The sequence below is a fragment of the Hylobates moloch genome, unplaced genomic scaffold, assembly GCF_009828535.3.
Source record: "Hylobates moloch isolate HMO894 unplaced genomic scaffold, HMol_V3 SCAFFOLD_7, whole genome shotgun sequence".
NCBI lineage: Eukaryota > Metazoa > Chordata > Mammalia > Primates > Hylobatidae > Hylobates > Hylobates moloch.
The window spans coordinates 43,403,387-43,414,711 of NW_026652282.1; the positions used below are offsets into that span (position 1 = coordinate 43,403,387).

Here is an 11,325-nt window from a genome sequence, read left to right on the forward strand (position 1 = left end):
ACAAGATGTTGTTCAGGCATTCATATATGATACAAAGTTCCTTTCTTTAAAAAAGGGATGAGCTGGGCACAGTGGCTCACGCCTGTAATTCCAGCACTTTGGGAGGCCAAGGCAGGTGGATCACGAGGTCGAGAGATCGAGACCATCCTGGCCAACATGGTGAAATCCTGTCTCTACTAAAGATACAAAAAAATTAGCTGGGCGTGGTGGCGTGTGCCTGTAGTCCCAGCTACTTGGGAGGCCGAGGCAGGAGAATCACTTGAACCCGGGAGGCAGAGGTTGCAGTGAGCCGAGATCGTGCCACTGCACTCCAGCCTGGCGACAGAGTGAGACTCCATCTCAAAAAAAAAGAAAAAAAAAAGTATGACGAGCAGAAAGTAATTTGGGAGTTGCAGGAAGGCAAGGGTAAGGGATGGGGAAGTGGACCAGAGGCGTATGCGTCATTGGCAGTGTCTAAGCACTCAGGATAGGTGTGGATCACAGGGGCTCGCTCTGTAATTAAAAGGAAAAGGGTTTTTGTTGTGTTGTTGTTGTTGCTGTTTTTGAGACAAGAGTCTTGCTCTGTCATCATCCAAGCTGGAGTGCAGTAGTGCAATCTCAGCTCACTGCAACCTCCACCTCCTGGGTTCAAGCGATTCTCCTGCCTTAGCCTCCTGAGCAGCTAGGACTACAGGTGTGTGCCAACATACCTGGCTAATTTTTGTATTTTTCAGTGGAAATGGGGTTTTGCCATGTTGCCCAGGCTGGTCTTGAACTCCTGACCTCAAGTGATCCACTCATCTCGGCCTCCCAAAGTGCTGGGATTACAGGTGTGAGCTACTGTCCCCAGCCAAAAGGAAAAGTTTTAGTGTAGTAACCCTTCAGGACTAGGGACCTCAGGCCTCAGCCTCAGGCTACTTGGGTGCTTTAGGAAGGAGGTCACCCAGGCCCATGGCTACTCCTTGCCACAGGGAGCCCTGCACACAGATGTGCTGCCAATGGCTAAGCTCTCGCTGCCAGCCAGAGGGAGGAGGGTCTGAGCCAGTCAGAAGGAGGTGGGCCCCAGAGAGTGAGAAAGGGGGAGGAGGACCCAAGCTGATTCAAACGATGGGTCTAAGCAGTCAAGTGGAGGAGGGATCCAATCTGATGGCGGAGGGCCCAAGTTCAGCCTAAGGAGGAGGCCAGGCCCACCAAGGGGCCCCTGGAGGACTTGTTTCCCTTGTCCCTTGTGGTTTTTTGCATTTCCTGTTCCCTTGCTGCTCATTGCGGAAGTTCCTCTTCTTACTCTGCACCCAGAGCCTCGCCAGAGAAGACAAGGGCAGAAAGCACCATGAGTGGGGGCCCAATGGGAGGAAGGCCCGGGGGCCGAGGAGCACCAGCAGTTCAGCAGAACATACCCTCCACCCTCCTCCAGGACCACGAGAACCAGCGACTCTTCGAGATGCTTGGACGAAAATGCTTGGTGAGCTGGGGATCTCCTGCCCCTGCCCCGGCCCCGTCTCCACCGTTTCTTCCTCTTCCTCTCCTCCTTCTCTCTCTTCCCCTCCTCCCGCTCCTCCTTTCCCTCTCCATCATCTCCTCTCCTAGAATCTCCCGTCATCATCCACCCTTCCCAGGAAGATCTCAATGTCTACTTGCCTTCCCTCTGGCTGCAGCTCTTCCTTCGGGCCCATGACTGTCATGAGGCAGGAAGGACCAGGTCTGGCTCCAAGACCTTGTGGCTACCCCTGACCAGACTCCACTGACCCCTGCTTTCCCCTCCCAGACGCTGGCCACTGCAGTTGTTCAGCTGTACCTGGCGCTGCCCCCTGGAGCTGAGCACTGGACCAAGGAGCATTGTGGGGCTGTATGCTTCGTGAAGGATAACCCCCAGAAGTCCTACTTCATCCGCCTTTACGGCCTTCAGGTGACCCCCCCACCCCCGACTGGACTTGCAAGCCAGTTCTCAACCCGCAAACCCAGATCTGTGTCCATATGTGTCCACAGCTTCAAGACCTCAGACCCGATCAGTGAATCCCTGAGCCCCAGAACCAAAGACTCATCCAGATGACAAACTCTGGCTTGCCTTTCTAAGTCTGCAATGACTGGCCCCAGTCTCCATATCAAGATCTCTAAAGCCCCCAGTATTAGTCTGCTGCCTAAGCCTAATCTTTTCCACAAATTCCAATAAATGAGCACTGTATTTGTACCTGAACCTCAAATCTATTCTAAACTCAACATTTTGCATCCCAGGAATCTCTCATCAAAACTCCTGAACCCCAGATGTTTGCCAAGCTCCTAAGTCATAAATCTGTTCAACAAACCCCAAAGTTGAATATTCCATTGATCCTTGAACTCCAAATCTGTCCTTCTAAATCCACAGCACAGACCCCAGAATTCCCATATTAAAATTCCTGAACACTCAAATACCGAGGTAGTTCTTAAGCAAAAAGTCTTTTCCACAATCCCCTGACCTGAAATTTCTAGGTTTAAGCCCCAAATTCATCCTTTTAAACCCATAAAGATGGACCCAGCATAACTTCCAGATCCCAAGGCTATCAAATATTCACCAAACTCCTAAACCATAACTCTCTCCACAAACCCCAAATTGCACTTACTTTAGCTGGACTCCCCGCAAAACTCCCAAGTCTATGTGTCTGAACTTCAAATCTCAACTCCAACTCCCAAATACTAGAATCCTACCTGTCATGAATTGGGGCTGGGGTGGCGGGGGAGGGCATGGATTGAATCTATGAATGAGCCTCAACTTCCTAAGACCAGAGTCCTAAATTATGAAATTCAAGCCCCCAAGTCCCAGATCTAGGGCCCTGAACCCCAAATCCAAACCTCTCACAAAAGTGTATGGCTCCCAGACTATACCCCACAACCCACACCCTTAGACCCCAACTCTCTAGTGCTGAGCTGAAAATCTCCAAACCAGACTACGAGCCCCCAAATCCAGACACCCTGCTCCCTGCCCAGCTAATAAAAGTCTGCCACCCCCGGCGTGCCTCAGTGCCACTGTGCCTCCCACCCTACACCTCTCCAGGCTGGTCGGCTGCTCTGGGAACAGGAGCTGTACTCACAGCTTGTCTACTCCACCCCCACCCCCTTCTTCCACACCTTCGCTGGAGATGTAAGTGACCAACCAGCCCTCGGGCCTCACTTGGGGTGTGGAGAGGAGATGGGAAAGTTGCAGGGGACCTGGGAGGCGGCTGACCCCAAGGTATGTGCAGGACTGCCAAGCGGGGCTGAACTTTGCAGACGAGGACGAGGCCCAGGCCTTCCGGGCCCTGGTGCAGGAGAAGATACAAAAAAGGAATCAGAGGCAAAGTGGAGGTGAGGAGGCCACAGGGGAGGAAAGGAAGTTGGGCAGAGGTGAGTGCAAGCGTGGGGAACTAGAAAAGTCCCCTCTCATGGTCCTGGCTCCCAATCCATCTATCCACAGACAGACGCCAGCTACCCCCACCACCAACACCAGCCAATGAAGGTGAGTCCTCTAGTGCAAGTAGGGGTAATAAGGGGCTAGCCCAGGAACCTGTGGCAGGGTTGTGATAACTCTCTACATATTCCATCTTCCCAGAGAGAAGAGGAGGGCTCCCACCCCTGCCCCCGCACCCAGGTGGAGACCAAGGAGGTGCGTGCTGATTCTTCCCTGTGTCTCTGGATGGATGGGTAAGAGTGGATGGAGGAATGAGGAGTTGGATGGGCGCGTAAGTGGGTGAATGGATGGGTAGATGGATAGGTATGTGGATGGACGAGCGGGTGCATGGATGTGTGGACTAATGGATGGGTGGATGGATTGGTGGTAGACGGCTGAGTGGAAGGATGAATTGATGGGATGATGAAAGTCTAAGTAGATAGATGCATAGGTGAATGGGTATGTGGATAAATGAATGAAAAGGTAGATGGATGACTGAGTAAATTAATCAATGAGTGAATGAATGAACAGTGAATAAACGACTAAATGACAAATTTCAGTCAGTGAAGAAAGCACGATTGAATGAATACATGAGTAAATGAATATTTTAACAAATTCATTAGTCAATGAGCCAGTGAATGATAAAGCATGAGGGAATGAAAACATGAATGAATCAGTGAATGTATGAATGGTTTGTGGGATCCACCCACTTCTCCATAGACCCTACTTGAACCCTTCACCCACTACCTCCATGACCATCCAACACACACAGATTTCCCCCAAGGCTTCCGTTTCTTGCCCCTGTGCTTTGGTTGGTTGGTAAGTGGATCAATGGGCCAACCACCCTATTTTCCCCACAGGCCCTCCAGTGGGTCCACTCTCCCTGGGGCTGGCGACAGTGGACATCCAGAACCCTGACATCACGAGCTCACGATACCGTGGGCTCCCAGCACCTGGACCTAGCTCAGCTGATAAGAAACGCTCAGGGAAGAAGAAGATCAGCAAAGCTGATATTGGTGCACCCAGTGGATTCAAGTGAGAACCACTCCCCAGTGGACCCACAGATTCCTGGGGGCAGAGGGGCACATGAACAAGTGGACAGCTGAGTGGATGGAAGGATGGGCAGATGGCTGGGTGGCTGAGTGGGTAAATGGGTGGATGGATAGGTAGGTGCAGGGCTGGGTCTAGGGAGAGGTAAATGAGGCACCAAGGGTACAAAATTTAAGGAGGTACTCACTCTCAGAGGCATGCAACTGTAATTCCTGACTCTGAGAGTGAGTGACTCACTTAAATTTTGCACCCTAGGCACCTTACTTGCCTCACCCTGGGCCCACTCTGGGTGGGCTGTTAGGAGAGCAGGTGGGTGGGCAGGTGAATGAATGGATAGATAGATGAGGTAGATGATGGATGAGAAGGGCTGGTGGGTAGGTGGGTGAGTGGATGGGTGGATGGATGGATAAATGAATGGATGAATGAATGGGTAAGTGGTTGGATGGATGAGTTTATGGGTGGACGGGTTGATGGGAGGTGCGTGGATAGATGGATGGGTGAGTGGACAGGTGTGTGGACAGATTGATATGCAGGCTGATTGGCTCACAGACAAGGTGGATGGGGATGGACAGGGGGACAAATATGTGGATGAATGGACAGTTCAATGGATAAGTGAACAGAAGTGTGTGGTTGCATGGGTAGAAAAATGAGTGGATGGATAGATGGAAAGGTGGGCACATGGGTAGGTGGATGGGTGGATGGAAAAGTGTGTGTGAGGACAGACTGGTGGACAAATGGGTGAACAGACATATGTGGGCAGATAGTTGCAGAGACAGATGTATGGACAGATCAGTAGTCCAACAGATGAATGTGAATGAATAAGTGGACAAATGCATGGGTGAATAGATGGGGAAAGAGGGATGGGTGGATGGATCAGCACCACAAACTATGGAGCCCTTCTAATTCCATAACTCCTCCCTATACTCATTCACTCATTCAGTCTCATTCATTAATTCTGGCCCCTCAGAGTCTCTTTGGGCAGGAGAGGGCAAGAGGGTTTCACTATGAAGGGAGGGAAGGAAGGGCAGTGAGGATTCACTGGAGTCTCTTCACCTCTCCCAGGCATGTCAGCCACGTGGGGTGGGACCCCCAGAATGGATTTGACGTGAGTAACTTCAGAGTCTCTTGGACTCCACTAAACTTCCACCCACCCTTCCAAAGACCACTGCTGAGACCCCACCCCCAGACCATGCCCTTCCCACACTCCTCTCAGATCCCTTGTTGGGATGGACCCAACGACAATCTATGTCGCTTCTCTCCTCGCCTTATTCCTCTACTCCCGCCCCTGGCCTTTTTCCTCCTGGGCAGGTGAACAACCTCGACCCGGATCTGCGGAGTCTGTTCTCCAGGGCAGGAATCAGCGAGGCCCAGCTCACTGACGCCGAGACCTCTAAACTTATCTACGACTTCATTGAGGACCAGGGTGGGCTGGAGGCTGTGCGGCAGGAGATGAGGCGCCAGGGTGAGCCCCTGCTTCCATACGCTCCCTTCGCCAGCCCTAGCAGCTCATAGCTAAGAGATTCACTAAGTCACTCAGTCCTTATGGGAGCACCTATACTGCTTCAGTCAGGAGTTGGTCAGTGGGGGTACCCATTTTACAAATGAGCAAAATCGAGGCTCAGACGAAATCAATGAGAGTTACAGCTATGTGTTATACCCCCTCCACAGAGCCACTTCCACCGCCCCCACCGCCATCTCGAGGAGGGAACCAGCCCCCCCGGCCCCCTATTGTGGGGGGTAACAAGGGTCGTTCTGGTCCACTGCCCCCTGTACCTTTGGGGGTTGCCCCACCCCCACCAACACCCCGGGGACCCCCACCCCCAGGCCGAGGGGGCCCTCCACCACCACCCCCTCCAGCCACTGGACGTTCTGGACCACTGCCCCCTCCACCCCCTGGAGCTGGTGGGCCACCCATGCCACCACCACCGCCACCACCGCCACCACCGCCCAGCTCCGGGAATGGACCAGCCCCTCCCCCACTCCCTCCTGCTCTGGTGCCTGCTGGGGGCCTGGCCCCTGGTGGGGGTCGGGGAGCACTTCTGGATCAAATCCGGCAGGGAATTCAGCTGAACAAGGTGAGGACAGGCAGGATGGAGGATTGGGGGTCTGGGACTCTGGGGTGTCCCGTCTAAGTCAGGATACTGGGGGGCTGAGGCCAGGACTGAGGAGAATGCCAGGCCTTAGGGATTCACTGATAGGGCTGAAAGGTTGGTGGGAAGCCTTGAAGGGGACTGAAGTGTGTGGGAGAGAAAATATTGATGGAGGGGCGGGAAGAAATGCTCCTTTCCCAGGCCCTGAGCCCTCTGTGCTGATCCCTGCCTGCTGCAGACCCCTGGGGCCCCAGAGAGCTCAGCGCTGCAGCCACCACCTCAGAGCTCAGAGGGACTGGTGGGGGCCCTGATGCACGTGATGCAGAAGAGAAGCAGAGCCATCCACTCCTCTGGTGAGCTGATCCTGCCAGGGCCTCAAACCTGGCTCCCAGGGCTAGCACTGGCCTCAAAACAATCCCAGCAGTCACCACCAATAGTGACATCAGCCCCATCTGTTTGACAGCATTAACATGAATCTTGTGTCAGCCTCCTTTTTGACAATATTAACATTAAGTCATTATGTGACAATAATATAATTAACTCCAACTTTGACAGTAATACTAACGTTAATGCCAGGATGTGTCCAAAATATTAATGTCATTCCCACATGTTCAGTACTATTAACATCAGCTGGCCGGGCGCGGTGGCTCATGCTTGTAATCCAGGAACTTTGGGAGGCCAAGGCAGGAGGATCACTTGAGCCCAGGAGTTCGAGACCAGCCTGTGCAATATAGTGAGACCTCGCTTCCATAAAAACTAAATTCAAAAAAAAGTAGTCGAGCATAGTGGTGTGTGCCTGTGGTCCCAGCTACTTGGGAGGCTGAGGTGGGAGGATTGCTTGAGCCTGGGAGGTCAAGGCAGCAGTGATCCATGATTGTGCCACTGCACTCTGGCCTGGGTGACAGAGATCCTATCTCAAAAAAAAAAAAAAAAAAATTAACCCATTATGTGATGACAATATTATGAAGAACACTATTGTTGACAATATTAATTTTAATTCCATGTATTAACAGATTTACATTAACTCATTACGAGATAACCTAATCTAATCTTTTTAAAAATTTTTTTGAAACAGGGCCTCGCTCTGTGTCCCAGGCTGGAGTACAGTGGTGCAATCATGGCTCACTGCAGCCTCAACCTCCCAGGCTCAAGCAATCCTCCAGCCTCAGCTCCCAAAGTAGCTGGGACTACAGGCGTGTGCCACCATACCTGGCTAATTTTTGGTGTTTTTTTGGTAGTGATGAGCTCTCACTACCAAGCTCTCACTACTCTCATGTTGCCCAGGCTGCTCTGCAACTCTAGGGCTCAAGCGATCTGCCCAGCCTCAGCCTCCCAGAGTGCTGGGATTACAGGCATGAGCCACCAGGCCTGGCTGTTAACCTAATCTTTTTATAATAATGTTACTATTACTCTCTTAATCTGTCAGCAATACTGTCACTAATCCATTATATGATGCAAATATTAGTATCAACCTACTATAGGAACTTCATCTTTCGACAATGATTTTTTTTTTCTTTTGAGATGGAGTCTTGCTCTGTCACCCAGGCTGGAGTGCAGTGGCGCGATCTTGGCTAATTGCAGCCTCTGCCTCCTGGGTTCAAGCGATTCTCCTGCCTCAGCCTCCTGAGTAGCTGGGACTACAGGCGCACCACTACGCCCAGCTAATTTTGATAATGTTATTGTCATTAACCCCATTATATGTCAAAAATATTAGCATTAACCAGACAGGAAGCAATAATATATTATCACACCTTTGCTAATATTAAATTCACCCTATTATGTGATAGATAGGTTAACATTAACCCTTTGACAGTATCTCGACTAACCACATTTTTGATAGCATAAACTTCAACTCCAACTAGAACTCAGACCCCAACTATAATCCCTCTCTTGTCCCAAATGGAAACTCTAACTTGCCCTCCTCTAGCATGAGACCTCAGAACCCCAGGGTCCAGTCCTCACCTCCCAGGCCCTATGAAGCCCCCCACCAAACTCCCAGGGCATCTTATCTTTCTCTTTCCCTCCAGACGAAGGGGAGGACCAGGCTGGTGATGAAGATGAAGATGATGAATGGGATGACTGAGTGGCTGAGTTACTTGCTGCCCTGTGCTCCCCCTCGTAGGACATGGCTCCTCCTCCACCTTCTCTGTGCCCACCCTCCACCCTCCTCTTCCAGGCCCCCAACCCCCATTTCTTCCCCACCAACCCCTCCAATGCTGTTATCCCTGCCTGGTCCTCACACTCACCCAACAATCTCAAGGCCCTTTTTATACAAAAATTCTCAGTTCTCTTCACTCAAGGATTTTTAAAGAAAAATAAAAGAATTGTCTTTCTGTCTCTCTATAAATCTCAGTCTGTTTACATTCCAAATGTGGGAATGGGGTCCCTTTCCCCCGAAGTCCCTTTTACTCATTTATCCCATTTTATTTATTTAGCCTTACATGTATATATTCATTCATTGATTTATTCCCTCAGTCATTTAGCCTGTATTTCTTTGTTTCCTTCTGCCCCTCTGTCTTTCAACATTTATTGCCAGGTACTATTTTAGGGGCTAGGAATCAAGCAGTGGAAAAAAAACAGACAAGAATTCCTGCCCTTAGGGGATGAAATCCACATTCTAGGGGAAGAGACAGACAAGAAACAAGAAATCAAATAGAAATAAAAGACAGTTGCAGATCATGATAAATGCTGTGGAGTGGTAAGGCAGAGATACAGATGAAACAACACTCAGATGGAGCAGTCAGGGAAGGTCACTTGGAGTAGGTGATGGTGGTGCTGGACCTAAAGAGAGAGAAATGTCGGCCCAGTTAATATTTGGGGAAATGGGGTTCCAGGCAGAGGGAGCAGCCAGTGCAAAGGCCCTGAGGTGAGAAAAAGCTTGGCATGAGGCCAGATGTCATGCATTTAATTATTTTTTTAAAAAATCATTCAATCGACTGGGTGCAGTGGCTCATGCCTGTAATTCCAGCACTTTGGGAGGCCGAGATGGGCGGATCACCTGAGGTCAGGAGTTCGAGACCAGCCTGGGCAACATGGTGAAACCCTGCCTCTACTAAAAAATACAAAAATTAGCTGGGTATGGTGGTGCACACCTGTAATCCCAGCTCCTAATGGGGGCTGAGGCAGGAGAACTGCTTGAACCCGGGAGGCGGAGGTTGCAGTGAACCAAGATCGTGCCACTGCACTCTAGCCTGGGCAACAGAGCTAGACTCCGTCTCAAAAAAAAAAAAAATCATTCAATCAACACAATACTAGATTAAGAGCAGCATACTCAATGAGCAGACCTCCCCATTCTCCATGCCCATAACAACTCACACACCAGGATCTTGATGGGCAGGATCCCCCTCTCATTTTTAAAATTTGGCTCTGCCCAGTTCCCAGTTCAAATCAAGCACTGGCCAATTGCAATGGAAAAGGCAAAGACTTAATAATCAGACAGATCTGCTCTAGAACCCGGGAAAGATGCCTCACCTCTGAGCTTTGGTTTCCTCATCTATACAATGGAGGTAACTGATTTCCAACTGAGATCCCACTGAGTCACCTCTCTGCCTCCTCCAGGACTTGCTCTCCCAGAAACAAAGAAGTAACTCAAAAGCGTCCTTGGCGTTTACAGCTATTTCCAAGGGCATAATTAGAAACTGTTGCACATCAAAGCCTAGAATTGAGCTCCCTGCCCCTTCCGATTTCTGAAATCTGGTGAATTCGAGATCTCAGACATCCTACCTTTAGAGGAGGAGAAAAGGAGAAATGTAGGGGGGAGGAAGATAAAGGTGAGGGAGACTCCAGAGAGGGCAGGCTTCTTCTGTCTGCAAGAGCAATGGAAGAATTTCTAGGTGAAAAGGGGAATTCCCCCAAGCTAGAGAAGGAGGGAGTCTCAGGTTTCCTTTAATTCATTATTCTGCACCCCGCAACACCACTCCCCACCCCACCCTGACCAGGTCCCCAGATGGGCACTGAGTCCAGGAAGGATCCATCAGTATCATTTATCCCTACTCCCAGTCCCCCACAGAAACCATAGAAATCCAGTGTTCTGGTGGGCCGGGCGCGGTGGCTCACGCCTGTAATCCCAGCACTTCGGGAGGCCAAGATGGGCGGATCATGAAGTCAAGAAATAGAGACCATCCTGGCTAACATGGTGAAACCTCGTCTCTACTAAAAATACAAAAAATTAGCTGGGCGTGGTGGCACATGCCTGTAGTCCCAGCTACTCAGGAGGCTGAGACAGGAGAATTGCTTGAACCCAGGAGGCAGAGGTTGCGGTGAGCCGAGATCACGCTACTGCACTCCAGCCTGAGCAACAGAGCGAGACTCCGTCTCAAAAAAAAAAAAAAAAAAAAAAAAAAAATGTGGTACACACAATGGAATACTATTCGGCCATAAAAAACAATGAAATCATGTCTTTTGCAGCAACATGGATGAAACTGAAGGCCATTACTTTGAGTGAAACAACTCAGAAACAGAAAGACAAATACTGAATCTTTTCACTTGTAAGTGGGAGCTAAATAATGTGTACACATGGACATAACATGTGGAATGATAAACAACAGAGACTTGGAAGGGTGGGGAGGTGGGAAGGAAGTAGATGATGAGGAAATTACTTAACGAGTACAATGTGCCTTATTCAGGCTACGGATACAGTAAAATGCCTGACTTTACCACTACACAATGTATCCGTGTAACAAAATTACACTTGTGGCCGAGCGCTGTGGCTCATGCCTGCAATCCCAGCACTTTTGGAGGCCAATGCACATTATTCAGTTGATGGATACAGTAAAATGCCTGACTTCACCACTACACAATGTATCC

The 11,325-nt window shown here is 50.2% G+C and overlaps 1 protein-coding gene across 1 annotated transcript; it reads left to right on the forward strand.

Annotated features, from left to right (window-relative positions):
• The first annotated feature begins 1,180 nt into the window (after positions 1 to 1,180).
• WAS (WASP actin nucleation promoting factor) lies at positions 1,181 to 8,848 on the forward strand. The gene is made up of 12 exons (XM_032756871.2): positions 1,181 to 1,441; positions 1,745 to 1,885; positions 3,008 to 3,094; positions 3,195 to 3,297; positions 3,407 to 3,448; positions 3,542 to 3,595; positions 4,240 to 4,414; positions 5,492 to 5,534; positions 5,738 to 5,891; positions 6,098 to 6,504; positions 6,758 to 6,872; positions 8,547 to 8,848. The coding sequence occupies exons 1-12, from the start codon at positions 1,310 to 1,312 to the stop codon at positions 8,600 to 8,602; spliced, it is 1,509 nt and encodes a 502-aa protein (XP_032612762.1). The 5' UTR covers positions 1,181 to 1,309; the 3' UTR covers positions 8,603 to 8,848.
• The last annotated feature ends 2,477 nt before the right edge of the window (positions 8,849 to 11,325 follow it).

Excerpts from the sequence above, each read along its gene's own strand:
- WAS (XM_032756871.2), top strand. The coding sequence starts at position 1,310 with ATGAGTGGGGGCCCAATGGGAGGAAGGCCCGGGGGCCGAGGAGCACCA. Across the intron at positions 1,442-1,744 it reads TGCTTGGACGAAAATGCTTG|ACGCTGGCCACTGCAGTTGT; the intron begins GTGAGCTGGGGA and ends TTCCCCTCCCAG. Across the intron at positions 3,449-3,541 it reads ACCAACACCAGCCAATGAAG|AGAGAAGAGGAGGGCTCCCA; the intron begins GTGAGTCCTCTA and ends CCATCTTCCCAG.